Here is a 21,867-nt window from a genome sequence, read left to right as displayed (position 1 = left end):
AATATTTCGAAATGTAGGATTTGGAAACAAGCTTCAAACAGTTTACATTAATCATATTGTTATTTTTATTAGTACCTGTATCCCTGTGAGAAGAGATGTAACTGGGAACTTTATCAATGGAAATTTCAGTCCTAACTTTCTTAAGAAAAAAATTAAAAATCTTAAGAGTACTGTCACAAAAAATGGAAAATGGCCCTAGCCTGCAGTTTAGTCGTACACTATTAAGATTTCAAAAATAATTGTAGTTGTTGTTAAATGACAGAATTCAACTAGTTGAATTTTAGATAATTAACTATCAACTTTAATTGAATGTTTAGTTTTAGAAGATGCAGATCTCTTCCATTGGTCTAAATTGAATCCTAAACTAAAGAAACGAAATTACATTCAATTGATTCCAATAGTGTCAACCTTCCACATGTTCTAGCTGTTCTTTTTTTTTTCATTCTTTATATGAAGACTATCAAAAGATACCCCCCCCCCCCCAATGAAATAGAAACAAGGGCCGTCTTTCCCCTGAGAGCTATTCAGCTCTTTGATTTCCTTTGGGGATGTCCTGTGCCGGGTCAGGAATATGGCCATTGTTATATTATAGTTCGTTTCTGTGTGTGTTACAATTTAACGTTGCGTCGTTTGTTTTCTCTTATTTTTGGGTGTGGGTTGACGTTGCGATGGGACGTGCACGGTGCTTGTCTGTCCCAGGTTCATGTGTTTGGTTTTGGTGTTATATTTGTTGTTCTCGTGGGATTTTGTCTGATGCTTGGTCCGTTTCTGTGTGTGTTGGTTACATTGTGGTGTTGTGTCGTTGTCTCCTCTTGTATTTATGCGTTTCCGTCGGTTTTGGTTTGTTGCCCCGATTTTGTTTTTTGTCCATGGATTTATGAGTTTGAACAGCGGTATACTACTGTTGCCTTTATTTATATCTTGCATCTTACATCTGTAAATAAAGTACTTCGTCAGTAAGATAACTTTATTCTTAATAAAATTCAGTTTATAATTTTCATAGAGGCCAAAAAATGACAATTTTCAAATTAAGAACCTTATCGAAAATCTATGAATTTAGATTGTGTCAAATGTCGGCTACAATATGACAACCTATACCTACAATGTTCTATAGTCTCGGGCTCTTCCTTGCAAAATGTACACAAATTACAATTAACAAGCTTCATTTTAAATAGTAAAGCATTTGTCCCTAAAATATAATGACAAATTCTATATTGAAACCAACATAACCTAGTGTTTTTTGAAACCTTGGTAACACACATTCTAGCCTTACCTAAAACAGGGGTGTTGCATAGTAGAATAAGAACAATTTGTAAACCTAAGTCGGTTATGGCTTAACTCATCAGTTTCACACGAAACACACAAATAATATAAGGACATATGTACCAAGCTTGCAGTAGTCGAATTTAATGAAAACTTGTTTAAAGTCAAATGCTACTGTACAAAACATCATGTTCCTAAGACGAATGTTGTAATCAGAACACAACCGACTGATTACGTGTAAAGACGTTATAAGCAGTAAGAAAGAAAAAATCATGGTGTAATTCTAAACTACTTGTTTAAGAACACATCAACGATATCAGTAGGTTTCATAAGTTTAAATGAATGTATAGCAATGCATAATTTGTTGTGTTTAATTTTACAAAACAAGAATGTGTCCAAAGTACACGGACGTCCAACTCGCACTATCCTTTTCAATGTTCCATGGAGCGTGAAATTAGGTAATAATCTAATTTGGCATTAAAATCAGAAAGATGAAACTATAGAGAACATTTGTACTAAGCTTCAAGTTGATTGGACTTCAATTTCATCAAAAACTACCTTGACCAAAATCTTTAACCTGAAACTCCCACTTTCATTTTCTATGTTCAGTGGACCGTGAAATTGGGGTCAAAAGTCTAATTTGGCTTCAAAACTAGAAAGATCATATATAAGCAACAAGTGTACTAAGTTTCAAGTTGATTGGACTTCAGCTTCATCAAAAACTACCTTGACCAAAAACTTAACCTGAACGGACGCACGGACAGAGGAACAGACGAATGAACGGAGCACAGACCAGAAAACATAATGCCCCTCTACTATCGTAGGTGGGGCATAGTAATTTAAATTTCAAACAAATATTGGTGAGGACACATTTGTGTTTATGTTTGCTACTGGAAGCTTCAAAGACATTTAAGGCACTAAAGACGAGAACAGTTTTTTTTTTCGTAAAAATGTCTGATTTATCAGATTGTTACATCGGAGTACCTTGACAATATAATATGTTAAATTATTTTGAAAAATTTGCTATTCTGTTAAGATAATTTTTTGTAATAATATTCTTAACGTTGCAAGGTATTTATACATTCCTGGCTTTCGGTCAATATAAGAACCAGCTTGGATACATTTATGTTCTTTTAACGCCTTACTATCTATTGTTTTCCAAAACCCGAAGAAACAAGGCGCTGTATCACATCATGTAAGGACTTGTAAGCATCTGGTAGTGTGCGAAACATCAAATACTTAAATTACGCCGGGAAAAGCTTTTAAATGTCTTTCGTCTTTGACTGAAAAAAAGATTGCAGTCCAAAAACCACACTTTATCAACTTTGACATCGGATGATATTTATTAAAACAAGACCCTTGGAATTCTTTTTTATCACCTATTCATTAGCAAAAATAGACGGTAGAACAGAAATTGCATTTGCCTTTCCCTTTTGTATACTGAACAACTGATTACAATCGCTTTCATTTCCGGCACCAAATTTTCAAGACTCTAAATTTTAAGGAGAGATGACATAAATAATACCAAAGGGACATCATCAACCTGGAAAGTCAAAAATAAACTAAGAACATATTGGCAAAAAAGAAAACGACCAAAAAGACGAACAACTGTACACGAATGTACACGAAACACAGAAATGAAAACTAACGACTAAGTAAAACAAACACCATCAAAACGAAGTTGTGATCTCAGGTGCCCTTGAATGGCACGTGTCGTGTAGTTCATAATAGTACACATCGTATGAAAAGATCCTGCTAGGAATATTTTGGCCCATGATCCTGCATTGTACTTTCATTGTACTGCTGGAGTGCATCGTCACATAAAGTTCTGATCAACCTCTGTTTATTTTCGGGTGCACATAGAAATTTTCCCATTCTAAATTGAACTGCCTTCAATGGCCTAAAAAACCGTACCACCAATTGAATCGTACCTCCTTCACGTACCCGACATAACTGACAATTTTTCAAAACAATCTATCAGATTTTAATATAGTCCATGGCAAAATATCTACTCCTAAAACTCCTGTACCTTTTTACACCATTCTTTGTACAATATGCATGCCATCTCTTATCAGGAATGTACTGGTTTTTAATACATGGATATTTCAAACATATCTAGAGTAATGGGTTTCTGTCACAGTAACACATGAGACTGCACTGTAATCATTCCCATATGAACAATTGTCATTTACTTACCTGACAAAAAAACTTATCAGAGAGGTAGTAATGAATTGCAAAGCTATAGCTGTTAATTCTGCTTTCAAACAACTCCCAGCTCACAGCGCGAAAAATATCGAAACAATGAATGAGCTACTGAAATCATTTTTAATCTACCCTGTATTCGTTGTGTCTGAACATACATGTTGTCACCTTAGTGATGTTCTAGTTTGTGCAGTTATATACTTATTACCATATTAGAACAATATGTGTCTAGCATTTCACACAACAACAAAAATAACAGAAACAGTTCCACTTTCTATTAATTTTGGAAAGCTCAGACTCACTTGGAGTGTAAGAAGCAAGTTTGATTTTTCTGTCTTTCATTTTAGTAACAATGCACTTTGGAATGAATTAGCGTTTAGTCCTTGAAGTCATCTATTGAGAGTAGACTTGACATTGGTAGTCGCTCTGGTGTTATGCGACATTTAACACATATCCTACACGCTCAATCGACTGAACATGCCTTAATTGCTTATCACATTTTTGTGATCGTCTAATGATAAAGCCATGTATGTTTTTTTTTTTATTAATAAAGGCAACAGTAGTATAGTGCTGTTCAAAAGTCATAAATCGATTGAGAGAAAACGTATCCGCGGAACAGTTTGTAGACGATATTGAACATTGGTTTTCAAATGTATAAAAAATCTATATTCTTATTTATAAAAACCAAGAGAATGCATAATTTGATTGATTGTGTAAAAAAAGCACAGGACATAACTAGTCAGTGAGAAAGGGAAAAGTGAGCGCAAATTAATATATATTTGGTTTAATAACAAGGCTCGCAAAATTTAAATAAAATTTTGATATATTAAAATTCCTTGAGAATTGGTTGTTCCGCTTTTTATGTCTAAATCGCTGTATGTCAGAAATTAAATATACTTTGGCAGAAAGTAAGTTTGAAAAAATATGTAATTTCCTCTATATGTTTTTTTGATTTTTACTATATCCTCATTTTAACTTTTAGCCGTGTAGTCAGTCATTCCATTACGCTGTTAAGAATAAGAGACTGTTTCTTTAATTGACACTTAACAAAAAATAATGTCATTTTAATCTCAACAACTGAATTGACTGCAAGCGAATTGTTCGGAAACATAACTTTCCAACTTAAACTATAAACAAACATATGTATATATGTATAGATGAACAATTTCTGGACAATGCAATTCAAAACTCATCTCCTTATAGGCGAGTAACACATTCTTGATATTATGATAACGCTATCTTAATCTTAGATTACATTTTATACCAGATTTCGAGGATGATACTAAATCCATGGAAGCAGAAGAAGAGGATTTGGATTTAGGTAAATCTTTTAATAAATATTTATGCATATTTATGATTCACAGGCGCCTATTTCATGCAATCGTTTTTGTTATACATATAAGAATCAATAGAACATTTAAAACATTAAAACATTATTGTTTATCATTGTAAATAGAGAAAAAGTGAATGCAAACAGTCACTTTATAAGAAACCATTGGTTGATTAACATGAAATTTTAACTTTCCAGAGAAGGATAATAACCTCACGTTCTCTTCTAAGGTTAAAATTGAGAATGGAAATGGGGAATGTACCAAAGAGACAACAACCCGACCATAGAGCAGACAACCGCAGAAGGTCACCAACAGGTCTTCAATGCAACGAGAAATTCCCGCACCCTGAGGTGTCCTTCAGCTGGCCCCTCAACAAATATATATTAACAGTTTCCTCTAGTGAGATGGAATAATTGTGTTACGAATGACAAGTAAATTCCTTTTTTTTTAGGTTTATACTGTCCTTCTTTATGTGTTCAAACAGTTTTCCGATTTTTTTTTACCAGCAACAATACTTGAAAGCCCTGTTTAAATAGACATCAAAAATAACAGGAGGAGTAATATGAACAAATTCATCGAATGTTGGCTTTCGTACTTGCATGAAAATACGGATATGCTTTAATTGAAATTTGTTGGTATGAAATTTTGGAAACTATTTATAATCAAAGCAGTTATCTCGTAAAAAGCTCGAATTCCTAAGTTGGATTAAGTTATATTTGAGGTCAATTTTGATTTGATCTTCAAAGTTCTTTCAAATAAAGTTTTAATACCACCATTGATTTTCACCTACTAGTCTTTGTTAAATTTGCGCTTTTAAAAAATTGCAAAATTTATCTTTGTTTCAAATAAAGAAATACTTGGCATGAGTAAAGTTATATTCTGTCCAGTACTTTAGATAAATATACACCTAACAGAAATGTTTTACTGCAATAAAATGTAGGATTATTTACCTACAACTGTTAAATTCAAGAGAATATTTTTTTTCCGACATATTGTAGTATACAACCGGATGTGACTTACAATGATTTGGTGGTATTACACCTAAAGAAGACATTATTGTTAAATAAACTGAATTTGACTTTTCCCCTGTGTAATACTGGTTATGACAAGCATTTCGTCATCAAACCAAGCCGAACCAAGATAATATAGTGTGTGGACCTATAAATGATCAAATATTTATCTCATCTGCCTACAAACAGTTGAATATGATACACAAGATGATTTTCGGAAAATAAATACCTCTAATAGATCTCTTTGTCTTCTTTCTAAGGTATCTTTTGGTCAATTTATACCTATTATTTCCTCCAAGTTTTAAAATTATATAAAAATAAAGGGAAAATTTCCCTCATTTTTGATAGAATTTTTATAAGAAATGAGAAATTGAGGTATTCAAGCAGAATGAACAATCTGTATAAAGTTTATTGTCTTGAAGGAGGTTTCAATAAGTCCTTACGTAAAAAGTAAAATTGCACCGCGTTCCAGAGAGGGACATAAAAGACTTATATATTTACTAAAGTAAATGTTCTATCATACCAGAATATAAGAAATAAGGAGAAATAGTTCCCAAAAAAACTAAGTATGGCTTGTTCTGTCAACTGAATATTCATGGTAGAGGCCTATTTCAAGGACATTTTCTCATAAAATGTGTTTTTTGGAGACTCAATCCTCTCAGAATATTTCATTTTTTGAAATATTTCACTTAAATAGCAAAAAATGTTAACACATGTGAGTACTCACAAGGTCAAAGGTACATGTTCAGCTTCCAATATTAGGTGTAATACCACCATTGAGTTCCCCTATTAGTGTTTGTTAAATTCAGAAAAAAAAATCCATAACATTTCATTGCATATAAGAAAATAACCATCAGTGGAAGTCAACCAATCAAATTTCTCTCATTTGTTAACCTGTGTACAAGATTAAGTAACCATGTAACCTCAAGTTTACAAAATGTTCTATAGAAACACAAATAAACAAGAATGTGTCCTCAGTACACAAATGCCCCACTCGCACTATCATTTTCTATGTTCAATGGACCGTGAAATTGGGGTAAAATCTCTAATTTGGCATTAAAATTAGAAAGATCATATCATAGGGAACATGTGTACCAAGTTTGAAGTCGATTGGACTTCAACTTCATCAAAAACTACCTCGACCAAAAACTTTAACCTGAAGCGGGACGAACGGACGAACGGACGAACAGACGAACGGACGAACGGACGAACGAACAGACGGACGAACGGACGCACAGACCAGAAAACATAATGCCCCTCTACTATCGTAGGTGGGGCATAAAAATAATGGTGCTTTGAAATACCCAAGACAAATGTTTATGACACAGAAATGTTTAACTGCAATAAAATGTAGGATTAATTAGCTACAACTGTCAAATTAAAGATAATTTTTTTGGACCTCTTTTCGTATATAACCGGATGTGACTTACCATGCTTTGGTGGTATTACACCTATATTGGCTTCAATCATCATTATCGAAATGTGCACCTGGTGCAATAAAAAGTATCACCGTTTAGATTATCTTTGCGTAAGGGAGTAGTTTCGTATAAATTCATTATTTATTAATTAAAGGCGAATTCAATATGTTTTAATCGTCAATTTGATACAATATGCATTTGTTATCTTTTCGTTTGATGTTTTGGTTTTTTTTGGTATGTCCAATTGATTACGCACTTTCAGTTTTGAATTCAACTCAGAGTTTGGTATTTTTGTTATTTAACATTTTTATGTAAAAAAAACTTATAGAAATTATAACAAGAATGGCATTATTTCTGATGTTGTCGCAATGTAAACTGCAAATCATAATTTGTTGTTTTTAGAGGTATACTACTGTTGCCTTTGTTGAATGTTTTCCTACATGAAATTTTGTTAAAATAGTATCTTGCTGCATATGTGCCACTGATGATTATTCTGCTAAATGTGTACATGTTGATTACGAACAATCATTAAAGTGTTGATTTTATGGATTTATATTTGATTGTTTGTGAAGTAAAATGCAAGCCTAGGGGTATTTGCTATCAAGATGGATAAAATCCTTCATAAATAGTTCCCCTTTTGGAATATTATTTATAGTTATTCTAACTTTTATTCAAGTAAGAAATAAAACCCGACACGCGATGGTCGTTTAGAAATTTATTCATGTTGTTTTCTTTACAGATGATTTAGTTTTAAGGAAAAGGAAAACACAAACTAGAATATCAAGCGACCTACAAGAAAAAGACGATGGTAATAGATCTTAAGCTCCTTAGTACAAAATGTAGTATTTTCTACTCAAGTGTAGTTATTCTAATCACAAATAAATATCATCGTAATGACATCATCGATAAATATTGGTCTGCGGAACTGATAAGAACTACTGCACCAATAACAAGAATACTTCAGCAATTTCATCTCTTCAAGGTTTCGCTAGTTATATTGATTAAGTTTAATTCATGAAATATTATGTAAGAGTTGGATAACAATGATAATTTTAATAGAATAACCTGTTATTGAACGTCCGCGTGATATCTAAAATGCCTGTACCAAGTCAGGAATATGACAGTTCTTGTCTATTCGTTTTTGATGCATTTGTTATTTGATTTTGCCATGTGATTATGGACTTTCCGAATTGATTTTCCTCTAAGTTCAGTATTTTTGTGATCTTACTTTTTCTAGTATAGTTAATTTGTAGACATATCTGTTTTCACTACCTCAAATTTTTAAAGGATTTCATTTGTATCTGCCTTTTCACTTACTGTAATTATATATTGTCCGAATGTTTTTTTTTAATTTTCCGTAATTGCAGAAGATCAGGCATTGAAGAAAATAAAAATGTCCACTGCAACGACAGACGAGTCAACTGACACAGGTTAGACTATTGATTATAGTTGTGTATTGTATATATTAAAAAATAACTTTATGTAAGCCAAAATTGATTGCATTTCTTTTAGAGGTATACGGGCGTTTGATGTTGATTATTTAATCAAGTGTCCCCACAGTGCAGGCCTGAACCTTTACGATGTCATCTCCGCTGGTCACATTGGAAATTATTGCAGTTCAATGGTTATGAGATGTTCCCTTCTATTGTATTTGTTTTTGCATTAATCGGGCTGTTCGTTACTATTTTGTTTTGTGTATACATCGTTTGTTTTTCTCTCCTTGTTGACGAAGCTCATCAAAGATAATAGCCTTATAATGTGGCACTTTTTTCTTTATGAGGCTAATCAGTTGTGCTTGAATCAACGGCTGAACGGTGACCTGTAACATTTGCTCACCAACTTCCTTATTGATTTTTAAGTTTTACTTCTGTACAGGTAGTTTACACGGCTGTGTTTTATGGTAACCACAACCATCACCAATCTATCTCAAATCTTGATATATTAAATACAATACATAAAAGGAATAATAGTGTACCGCTTTTTAATTGTCATACATCGATTTAACAGAAACAATTCAGATCACCGAGGAAACACATCAACTATATTTAGAGGAAAACAACGTTTTACTGAAACATTGAACTGCTACAAAAACTAACGCCAACATACATAAAAATCGACTATTCGAAACCAACTACAATATTCCTGACTTGGTACAGGACATTTTAAGAAAGAAATTATTGGGTGAATCTGGTTTTATGGTTAGCCAAACCTCTCGCTTATATGGCAATATTAAATATACCGCTAAAATGCCAACATTACGTGACAGGAATACAGTACAAATAAAAGCAAGACCCCCTTAGCACATAGCAATACTCTAATAAACAACATAATAGTACATTTCAACATGTAAACCACAGAATAACAACGAACAGATAAAATTATGTTACGACAGTACACAAGTACAACCCAATATAATTAAGAACTGTGTATCACACGAATGTAATTACGCAAAGAAAGTGACATCACAGTTACATTTCCTAAAATACTGTATAGCTAATGTAACAACAGTTTTTTGAATGGAAGGGATTAGGTGTGCAACACTTTGGACTTCAATTATGACACCTTAACTAGTTTTAGGCTAAACATTTAGTATATTTCTTCTTATATCCTATAAATAATTGATGGACAATAAGCGAACATTATCTGTATTCATCTGCATTTCATAAATATATTATAGTTTTTCTTTTACTTTCTATCAAAGAATTACAGGGTTATGTGATTGATAAAGAAAAGGCCTTACAGAAACTTGGGGAGATACCTTTGATTGACATGAAAATAAGACAAATACAACAAGAAATGAGAACAATGGTAAAATTATGTTTTTAATAGTTTTAATTCAACATCAAAAGTCAATACATAAATCTATACAAAAATTTTGTAAACTGTGATGTATTTAGACCTTGATATCATATGAAAATCCCCATAGAACAAAAAACGTATTAAAATTTAACATTATTAGCATTCAATGACTTATACAAAAGTACATAATAGTATATCAAGCTCGTACTGGCACTGTGTTGATAAATTCGAGCCAACAGTAGTTAATCGATGTCAAATGTCATCAGTCCATTAAATAATTACCAAAAATGACCACAAATCTCAACCACTTCAAATGTAATTGTCTGCTGTTATGGTTTCATCACCGCCATATAAATCGACAATCAGTAAAATGAGCCAATTGGTCATATGACACAGTTGGTACATTAACGGATCAGACAAGGTATCCAGTGACTTACAAGTTGGGACACAAACATCTTAGAGATATCAGTTCGTGATTACAAAAAAATCCTAGGGTTTAATTATAGTAAGGCTTCTTCATTACTCTGTTGATGTAGCAACGTTCATTGACAATTGATAATATATTGTATATTGTTTTGGTCAATTTCTTTTTTTTATGTTAAAAGAAAGCACATTCCCAAACAATCAATTTAGTTGAAGTGTTCATTTTCATGTAGACGAAACGCGCGTCTGGCGTACTAATTAATAATCCTGGTACCTTTGATTATTCTAATGAATAAATTACTTTTGAAATATTTGAATGGTTCATTAACTGTTCAATTAAATATCTCTCATATGATTCTTGCATAATTAGATGACCACTTGAAGCAGTAAAAAATAAACTGCATTGAAACAAAATAATTGTGTAAACATGCTAAATGCTCAAGTCAAACTTTTCAACATCAACAACTGCGAACAAAATGCGCAGTATCAATAAAATATGTAGCGGAAATATATCTAATTCTTCAATAATAGGCGATTGTTTAGGTCCAGTGTTCTCTATTATCATGATAAAGATTTCATTTTTTTTGGATGGGCAAAGTCCACAAGTAAACTTCTGAACAAAAAATTCTTATAGGAAAATCGATTCTTGTCTACGAATCTTCACTTATTTCTGACTTGAACCTTGCCGGATTTTGTGGAATGGGTTGCACATAGACATGTTCAACTTGTTTTGAAAAACTTATTTATCATGTTATCATGTTTTTCTCCATCTCTCATTTTGTTTGGTTCTCTTTGGTAATATAGCTCTTAAACTGTTTCGATTCTTTAACATTCTAGGCTTTCAATGACTATATTCGACCTTGACAGTTCCTGTAAATGTAAATCACGAAAAGCGCCCCAAACGCATGACCTTTATGTCGTGTTGATTTTAACTTTTACAGAGCTGGGTCGATACCTCTGCTGGTTGACTATCGGTCCCCGATGGTATAATCAGCTCAGTATTTGGCACTTCCATACTGTGACTTAAAACCAGCCTTTTTGTATTTTTTTAAAAATAAATTTTGGAATAATAAAAAAAATAAGGTTTCAACTTCCTCAGGCAAAGTTCGCCTTTTTTAGCTCACCTGGCCTAAAAGGCCATGTGAGCTTTTCTCATCACTTGGCGTCCGTCGTCGTCGTCGTCGTCGTCGTCTGTCGTCGTTAACAATTTTTCAAACATCTTCACCCCTGAAACTACTGAATGGATTTTAATGAAACTTAAAATGATTGTTCCTTAGATTATCCTGCACAAAGTGTGTGCTTCGATTTTTGATCCGTCAAAAAACATGGCCGCCGTTACTTAAAATAGAACATAGGGGTCAAATGCAGTTTTTGGCTTATATCTCAAAAACGGAAGCATTTAGAGCAAATCTGACATGGGGGTAAAAATGTTCATTAGGTCAAGATCTATCAGCCCAGAAATTTTCAGATGAATCAAACAAACCATTGCTGGGTTGCTGCCACTTAATTGGTAATTTTAAGGAAATTTTGCAGTTTTTGGTCATTATCTTGAATATTATTATAGATGAAGATAAACTGTAAACAGCAAAAATGATCAGCAAAGTAAGATCTACAAATAGGTTAATATGACCAAATTTGTCAATTGACCCCTTAAGGGGTAAATGTCCTTTAATGACAATTTTTCACAATTTGTTCATCATATTTGCTAACTTTAAAAAGTCTTCTCCTCTGAAACTACTGAATGGATTTGGATGAAACTTAGCATGATAGTTTCTTAGATTATCCTGCACAAAGTGTGTGCTTCGATTTTTGATCCGTCAAAAAACATGGCCGCCCTTACTTTAAATAGAACATAGGGGTCAAATGCAGTTTTTGGCTTATATCTCAAAAACGAAAGCATTTAGAGCAAATCTGACAGGAGTAAAAATGTTCATTAGGTCAAGATCTATCAGCCCTGAAATTTTCAGACGAATCAAACAAACCATTGTTGGGTTGCTGCCACTTAATTGGTAATTTAAAGAAATTTTGCAGTTTTTGGTCATTATCTTGAATATCATTATAGATAAAGATAAACTGTAAACAGCAAAAATGATCAGCAAAGTAAGATCTACAAATAGGTTAATATGACCAAAATTGTCAATTGACCCCTTAAGGGGTAAATGTTGTTTTTGTGTTTTTGTCTGTTTTTCTTATACTATATGCAATAGGTCTACTAAAATTGGTGTATAGAATGATTGTAAGGTGTACATGTCTAGCTGACAGGTGTCATCTAACCTTGACCTCATTTTCATAATTCAGTGGTCAAAGTTAACTTTTTTAGTTTTGGTCTATTTTTTTAATACTTTATGCATTAGGTCAACTATATTTGGTGTATGAAAATATTTTATGATCTATATGTCGGTTACGCAGGTTTTATTTGAACTTGACCTCATTTCCTAGGTCCATTGCTTAGTTTTAAGTGTTTGTGTTTTGGTCTCATTATCTTTATTTATAAACAGTAAGTCATATATATTTGTAATATTGAAGAATTGTTAGCTGTACATGTTTGCCTGGCATGGTTCAATATGTTCAATAAGGCATTGTTTACCAGGTGAGCGATTCAGGCTCTTGAGAGCCTCTTGTTTAATTTGTCTTTTCTTTGGTTATCTGTGTCAGATCTTTTACAACCTTGACTTTTACATATTCAACTTTGATCATTCCTGGTGACTATAGATCAAGGAAAGCGCGTCTGACAACTGTAATATATAACGTATTGATTCCATTTTTTACACTACTTGGTCGATTCCTCTGCTGGTGGACTTTCAGTCCTCTAAAGAATCATCAGCTCATTAGTCAGGACTTCGGTACAATCGTGTTCAAAATAATGAGAACTCCAAAACTTTATGCATATATTTAAGAGCTGATTGAAACATGTTTATCTAAATCAAATTCCCTTCCGAACTTGTTAAATTATCCAGTGTAAAATAACATTGAATATTTTACCGGACTGTATTAACATGCAGGGAGACGTTGCCGATTTTGAAGTTTTTGTACGGTGTTATATTTGTCTTTCTCATATGTTTTTAACTGCTGCCTTTGCATCTCCTCCCTTTGGCAGTAAGACATTTGATACAATGGGAACAAATGGATTAAACATATAACACATGTGATGTCCCCATCACTGTCAGATTTGACTCTTCACTGTTCTCCCGGATCATCGACGTTATAATATCCGACTCAACTTTAATAAGTTTGATCAAGTTTTCGTCCAGATTGCTGGATTAAAGAAGAAATATTTTAGTCTCAATTGTGAAAAACACATAAACACAATCTGATAAACCGATTTTCTGATTTTAATTCGTCTAAAAGAAATAACCCACAATGCTTCATAACATAAAAATGGTAGTATACACTCTAAATGTATTACTTTGGGTTACCAAACGACATAGTTTTGTTAATAGTGAACAAAAAGATAAAGCAAGCTACACAGAATAGCAATTGATCAGTATGCTGGTGTGTCTTATTGACTACATATTTGTTGAATTTGGAGATTTTCGATGGGAGTGAACTACATTTTCTAAATTTGAAAATGCGTGTACCAAGTCAGGAATAAGACAGTTCCTGTCCGTTCGATTTTGATTTGTTTTGTCAATTGATTTTGCCATGTGATCAGGGACTTTCCGATTTCATTTTCCTATGACTTCAGTATTTTTGTGATCTACTTTTTTCGGTACTTGTACATACCGTCAATGTGTTATTGTGCTATGGTAATTTTTGTATTTTTGACTTTCGGTTTTTAGAATGTTCTTTGTCCATATGTCTGTTGGTTTATCTTTGTTGATATATTTGCTTGCAAAATCCCAAAGATGTGTAACGTATGGAAAACAACTGTCATATTCCTAACTTGGTACAGGCGTTTACTTAAGAAGAAAATGGTGGATTAAACCTGGTTTTATAGCAAGCTAAAGCTCTCATTTGTATGATTTCTATTATATTGACAACAATGTTTGAGTGAAACAAACAGAAAAAAATAGGTAAATCATAAAAAAAAACGTCTTCTTGTACATGTGTACTATGAAATTTCATTGAGGTAGAATGCAGATACAACATTTTTATTGATTTTGGTGTCCTGTAACAATTAGATTATAGTTTTTTTAGAGAACAAAATATCCAGAATTGCATAGAGTATGTCTATTTTTCGCAAAATATGCATGATATGGAACACCTTTTGTTCAAATTGTTAAAGAACAACCATTCAAACGTTTCAACAATACACTTACGGCTGAATATGTCTTTTTTTTGTTACAGTTAAGGAACACTAGATATAAAAATATCATACGAGACTGCATTATATCTGACTTAAGAGGACAGCGTAAACAAAGAAGCGGTATTGTTGAAACACTGGCAGAAATAGTCACAACGAACAAGAATAAAGTAAGTAGTTAGTTTTACCTATACTTCGAGCAGTAAAGAATCAATACACATGTAGTAGGCCGATTATTATACTGTCGGTACATGTTTTAAATATCTAAATGTCGCTTAAGGGAGTTGGCTTCTCAGTTTCAAAGAAATTATCTTTTCGAAACACAAGCATATATTGATAGGGGATTAATTAAAGAATCAAAAGAGCAAAACAAATATATAGGTCACCGTGCTTGTTTTCGAGATATTACCAATGGGAATTTTGGCGGGAAAATGTTCTATCTTGATTTTTAATAGCTTTATTATTGACAAGTTTAAATCCTCAAAAACCATTAAAAATAATTAAAATTTTATAAGAGTTTAATAGACAGTCTATCATACTACATTTAAACGAATTATAAAAAACAACAAAATCGGTGTCACCGGGCAAAATTTGTTAATGCATTCAAATGGATAAAACCAGCGGATTCCGAAAATCTAACCAAAAATCCAAAACACGACAAGCGAGCTTCCTTAAATGAAAAAAAACATCAAGAAATAAAAAATACGAAAATATACCCTTTTGAATTCAAAACATCTTACTGATAATAAAAACAAATACTGTTTTCCAGTTTTTGGGATAAGTTTTAACCATTTTTTTATCAGAATAATCTGTCAGTTCATTTTCCCTAACGTCATGGAGTAGAGGAAGAGGGGCGAAAGGTATCATTTGGATATTCAAGCTCATAAGACGAACAATATGAAAATGCCAAATTTAATATAATTGTTAGAATGTTGTGTCATGTGTGCTGTTTTTTGTTTGTCTTTTTCATTTTTAGCCATGGCGTTCTCAGTTTGTTTTAGATTTATGAGTTTGACTGTTCTCTTGGTATTTTTTGTCCCTCTTTTAGAATCTGCATTGGGGAGATCTGTCTAAATAAGTTCTGATATAGAACAGTATGAATGAGAATTGTTGTGATCTATGACAACAGTTTTAAATTTCGTCAATTAAATCAGCTTTCTTTTCATATGTATATATTACATTGCCAGTTGATAAACGTTCTTTTTTATATTACTGAAGTTAGTTACACAAGAAGATAAAAGATATTTGGAAGATTTGGGTACGTATATACATTTGTGACGACTGTACAGCGTATTTTAAATGTTACAGGATATCTTATAAGATAAACTTGCATGCAAGTAAAAACATGTTGTAAAATAAAATAGAAAATGGAAATGGAGAATGTGTCAAAGAGACAAGAACCCGACCCAACAGATAAGAGCAGAATGTCATCAACAGGTCTTAAATGCAGCGTGAAATTCCCGCACCCGGAAGCGTCATTCCACAGGCCCCTAAACAAGTATCTATACTAGTTCAAAGATAATGAACGTAATACTAAACTCCACATTATACACAAGAAACTAAATTAAAATCATACAAGACTAACAATGGCCAGAGCCTCCTGATTTGGGACAACATGAAGGTTAAACATGCAACGAATGGTTAACAACTGTCATAATTTGGTACGGGCGTTTCCGTATGAAATGGTGGATTAAACAGCTAAACCTCTCACTAGTATGAATTCCATTATATTGACAACAAAGTAAGAGTAAAGCAAACAGACATAATAGGTAAATCATAAAAAGATTATAGTTCTTTTAGACAACAAACTATCAAGAATTGCAAAATATGCATGATATGGTACACCTTTTGTTCTAATTGTTAAAAAACAACCATTCAAACGTTTCAACAATACACTGACGGCTGAATATATCTTTTATTTGTTACAGTTAAGTTAACAATGGCTAGAGGCTGCTGACTTGGGACAGGCGCAAAAATGCGGCGAGGTTAAACATGTTTTTTTTTATATCTCAACCCTCCCCCTATACCTCTAGCAAAAGTAGAAAATAAACGCACAGTAAAATTCCGTTCAAGATAAGTCCGAGTCCGCTGCCAAAAGAGGTAACAAAAGAAAATAATCAAAATACCAATAATATATACATAACAACAGCGTACTAGCACTTACTGACATGCCATCCATCTCCAGACTTCAATTAAACTGATTGAAAAATTATGCCTTCATCATATGATTATCAGGCACAATCTTTCCCATTAGGGATTAAGTATTATACATGTACCATCATAAAATATATGAGAAATATGGAAGAACATAACCCGTGTCATGCCAACAGCTGGTTTTAAAATAAATGTGTTTAATTCCGATGCAAAGCCTTATAAGTGAATCAATATTAAAGCCTAAATTTGCAATCTTTAATGGCCTGACAACAGTATCCCTTTTTATTAAGTTTAAAGGTTTTGTTACCTTCTACGCTGAATACTGACATGTTTGTGCTTTGTAAAGATAATTACCATAAAAGATTGGATGTGAAGTACCTGAACGTATAAGATGTTTGCGTGTTTAGTTGTGTTAACGAATGATGTCCTTATGCCGATGATAAAAGTTAGTAACTGTTTCGACTAGTTTGTGATATCGAAAACCCTGGTGTAATAAGTTTTCAGTAATAAATAAATTTCTCTCGTTAAAATCTTAAACGCTGTTACATACACGAGCGAATCGTGTAAGTCGAGATATATAAACACCGTACGATGGTGACAAATGTTGTGCTACTAGTAAGATTACAGTTTTAGATGGTACCAACAGCTATTCGATACTTATATTATTCTAAAATTTGTTTTTCAGTTCCATAATGATAATACTATTAAAAGTAAGATGGTTATTCTGACGGCCAGATTTAAAAATAAAAGATGTTTTTCAAAAGGCATATAAAAGGCATGCATATACCTTCAAACTTGTTTAACCCCACCACATTCTGTATGCGCATGACTCAAGTCATGATCCCTTAATTCGATGGTTGTCATTTGCTGCGGTATTTGTTTTTTCGCTCATTATTTTATACAGATCAGCTTGTTAGTTTCCTCTTTTGACTTGTTTTACATTTGTCATTTCGTTATAGTTTACCTTGAGACACGTTTTTTACTCATTGTTCAAGGCCGGTGACCTATAGTTGTTAATTTCTGTTTCATTTCGTCTTTATGGAGACTTGTCTCATTGGCAAACATACTCATCCCCCTTTGTTTTTTTTTGTTTTTTTTATACATATGTTCGTTTTCTTTAATCTTTCAAAAATGTTTCAGTTGATACAAATGTCATGATTTTTTTAATGTAAAAGAAGCCTAACATTAACAATATTTCAATTGCAGATTTTCTCAATTTTGATTTGGAATCTCCGAGTAACAAGTACGTATTTCAATTACAGCACAATGAAAAAGCTTTCAAATCATGGTTCAACCAGCAGGGTTAGTTAAAGGTTATTTCGCTGGGCGGACAAAGAGTCATTTTTTTCTCGCAAAATTGTATTATACACACAGATAAGAACAGTTAATTACTCATTTATTGTTTCAATTATAGAGGTTTGGCGAATTTGACCTAATTATATGCATTCAAACGGATGTTCTCTTATATAATTTCTATAGTGTGTTTGCCTGTAAGTTATGTTCCCAATATGACAATATATATATTCAACACATAGATCAGAGGATGATAGAGCAGATTGTTACCCCGAGAAAAAAATATCAACTTGGGCGAAGACGATGTATGCAAAATTCTTTCAGAGCGTATCAATCTGCTCTATCCCCCTCTCACCTTCATTTTATTATTTTTTCTATACAGAATATTCCATTATTTTTACTATTTACTATTAAATCTTAAATTTTAATTACTTAACTATGAAGTTACAACGTTGCAGTTATTAGGAAAAACAACAGAAGTGAACAAAATGTTTTTGTTTTATTATTTGGACAGCCTATGAATAAGTACTTAATTAGATATAGGAAGATGTGGTATGAGTGCCAATGAGACAACTCTCCATCCAAATAACAAAGTAAACCACTATAGGTCAATGTACGGCCTTAAGTCAAAACGTAGAAAATGAGCATTGTCTTTTATTCATCGATGTAAATTCAAAAGCATTGTCCTTTGTATTATCGATTTTTGATTGGTCTGCATGAGAGGAAGACATTCCAAAATCGTCTACCACTGAGGCATGGGATAGAGTAAATTATATCCGTTAATCCAATAGTAAAATGCAAATACTTGTTATTATGTTAATAAAATTTAGTATTTTTTGTTTCTTTTTAGGTGTCAGCAATGCAGCTCCCAAGGCTGTGGTATAATGACATGTATTTGCACTTACTGTAAGCTTTTTCTCTGTGACGATTGTATAAGGGAACATAGGAAAGAATTTCCAGATCATGTTTTCGTGTTTAGAGAAAACATCACACGTGGATTTGAATATCAAGGCGAAATATTAATTGATTGTAGCGAAGAACTCGATTTGTCAAAATTTGACGTATTTCATGTGATGGACATGAAAAGTATAAAGGGAATGGTTGTCATAATAATGTATATGAATCGTAACTGTTTTTTACGTGTCTATAGCGCGGTGATGGGAACACAGAATGAATTTCAAAACCAAACGAGAATAGAACTTGATCAGAAGAAAAGTCAGATGACTATTATCGACGAAAATACTGTTGCAATTACAGTTCCATGTAAAAGTCATATTCTTATTGTAAATTTGAAGACAGATTTGATAACAACGATTAATGTAATGACAATGATGACTGGGGCAATAGCCTTCATTGACAAAAATCTATATGTTGCAAGCATAAGACATATTCGAACAATGAACTTACAAGGTGAGATCCTTGCTAATATTGGTCTTCCCGATATTCAGATGCTTCACCCTTTAGGATATACAAAGCTGTATTGTGTAAGTAGTAATCCTCAAAAACACATTTCATACATAGATATGACAGATAAAGAAGAGCATACTCTATTAGAATTTCCCTTTCATCCTGAATGTTTAACTTCCGATGAATTGGGTGACATATATTTTATTTCTAACAGAGTTCTGTGGAAAGCTAAACACGACGGGGAGGAATCCATTGTTGTTTTATCTAATTTGGGGGGCAACACCAATGCATTCCTTCCAGAAACGATTTGCTTTGATATTTCAAAACAATTGTTACTTGTTCAGACTTCTTGCACAGAAATAAAAATATACCGGAAAAATTAAAGTAATATACATTTATATTCAATTTCAAATGTCAACAATATGCAGCTGCCGCGTGTTTGGTGACAGATAAAACTGAATAAGCCCAGTATGAATGATCAATTGTTATAACAGAAAATATAGTATAATAAATATATTTCTGTACTGTATAATAAAAGTGTATTTCACATTATATCTACTTGCCTATTTTAATATCAACATTGTGATCTTTCGTACGCCAAGGTGGCGTCTATTCATATTTTGTATCCAAACATATTAACCTGTGACTAAGTCTATTAAAATATCTTGTTCGCATAACCGCCTTGTTCATTACTTTTTATACCATTTCTTTTATTATCTAAATATGTTTTTTTAGAAGAGTAATTAATGCATATAAAAAGTTGATGTATTTGTGTTAATGTCCGTATTCATAATTTGAATTAGAAAAATGGTTTTTGTTAATATGGTTTTAAAAAATGTTCAATTGCAGAAGATGCAAATTTTGACAATTAAAGTCTTGTCAGCGTTCTCGACATGGAATAATTTGAATAATCAAAAACCTTCGATAAATTTGAATAAATCATATAACCGAAAAAGGACTCGGATGTATAGTATGGAAGTATTGGAATTATAGTTCAAGTACCACTTTATAACTTCAGGTAGATAATCCGTCATATTGCCATTTTTTATCATGTTTTTAATTCGAAACGGAGACAGAAATTACAAAAGGAACAATCAAAAACTACATTTTGTATACAGCGATTAACAACAGACAATAAATATTAAGTCAAGACATATATCCTTTCTTTGGACCAGATAGATGTTTAGTCGTCATTTTGTAATGAAGATTTTGTATCATTGTGCAATAATTTCAATATTTTATATTAACTTTTAAGTTCTTAATAGTTATTAAATTAACTAATTTAAAAAGTATATGCTAAATGTTTAATCTCAAGAAAACAGCAAATGATACTTAATATAATGGTATAGATTTGTTATCTCAAAAATTGCACATGTTTTGCATGTTAGATATTGGAATAGATTTATTATAGAAACTAGAACACATCCGTGAAATTGCGGGTCCGTGACTGAATTAAAATATATAACTATGTGTTAGCCTTATTTTAGTTTTGGTATTGTCATCTGAGATAAAATCATGCCGATTATAATATAACATTAACAATACCAATTTTTCTGCACCAGATTTATTATTATAAGATACACAGTTTTCTCTGCTTTCAAACTCTTTCTGTGTAAACTCGTCGACCTGGAACAATTATTGGTAATATTAATTATTTGGAAAACAAAAGGTCCTAGAACGGAGTATCTTTTTAATCAACAGCATTGTCCTATATAAGTTATAAATAAAGTTGAATTCTTTGATTCGCTATTTTACGTCATGTCCGCTAACAAATTGAACACTGTACCTTTCCGCCTTATTTTAAGTCAAGATTTTTACTATTCGTATTGTAATCTTAGAAAGTCTTACTGATTTAAATACTACAAAGGGGAACAATTTGACAATGATAGAATTTATAAGTGTCAACCCTGTGATTATGACCGTGTGTATAGCAAAATCCTAAATACACCGTTTGGTGGTGCGCCTCTCAGATGCGGCGGTGTTGCGCCTCTATGATGCGGAACGTACAAATAAGATACTAGGTAACAGGTGAATACACTATTGGTTTCGGTATCGGATTCGAGGTGGAGCTTGTTAATCTACACCATTGTCCTATATTAGCTACATATTAAGTTGAATTCTTTGATTTGTCATTTTTACCCCATGACGGCTGACAAATTGGACCTCGTTATTTTAGTATTATAGATACTTGTGTACGCTTTGTAGTTTTTCAAATAGTAAAGCTTGTAAATTTTGAAAATATAATCAATAAATAAAGGAAAATATCTAGTAAAATTATTCTACAGAAGTATGTCTTATGTTATTTGTATGTCTAGATCATTTTG

General features: G+C 32.4%; 1 protein-coding gene across 1 annotated transcript in view; it reads left to right on the top strand.

Moving 5' to 3' along the window:
- The window catches only part of LOC139486316 (uncharacterized), a 45,161-nt gene extending 24,944 nt beyond the window's left edge, over positions 1-20,217 (top strand). The window contains exons 11-18 of the mRNA XM_071271171.1: positions 4,733-4,786; positions 7,964-8,032; positions 8,592-8,654; positions 9,926-10,032; positions 14,734-14,859; positions 15,908-15,947; positions 18,050-18,086; positions 18,987-20,217. Of these exons, the coding sequence (XP_071127272.1) occupies positions 4,733-4,786; positions 7,964-8,032; positions 8,592-8,654; positions 9,926-10,032; positions 14,734-14,859; positions 15,908-15,947; positions 18,050-18,086; positions 18,987-19,926 (1,436 nt within the window). The 3' untranslated portion in view covers positions 19,927-20,217. The remainder of the gene's footprint in view (positions 1-4,732; positions 4,787-7,963; positions 8,033-8,591; positions 8,655-9,925; positions 10,033-14,733; positions 14,860-15,907; positions 15,948-18,049; positions 18,087-18,986) is intronic.
- Positions 20,218-21,867: the final 1,650 nt, after the last annotated feature.

This window comes from Mytilus edulis, chromosome 8, assembly GCF_963676685.1.
Source record: "Mytilus edulis chromosome 8, xbMytEdul2.2, whole genome shotgun sequence".
NCBI classification, from domain to species: Eukaryota; Metazoa; Mollusca; class Bivalvia; order Mytilida; family Mytilidae; genus Mytilus; species Mytilus edulis.
Note: the sequence above shows the minus strand (reverse complement) of the source record. Positions and strands in the feature narration are given on the sequence as shown.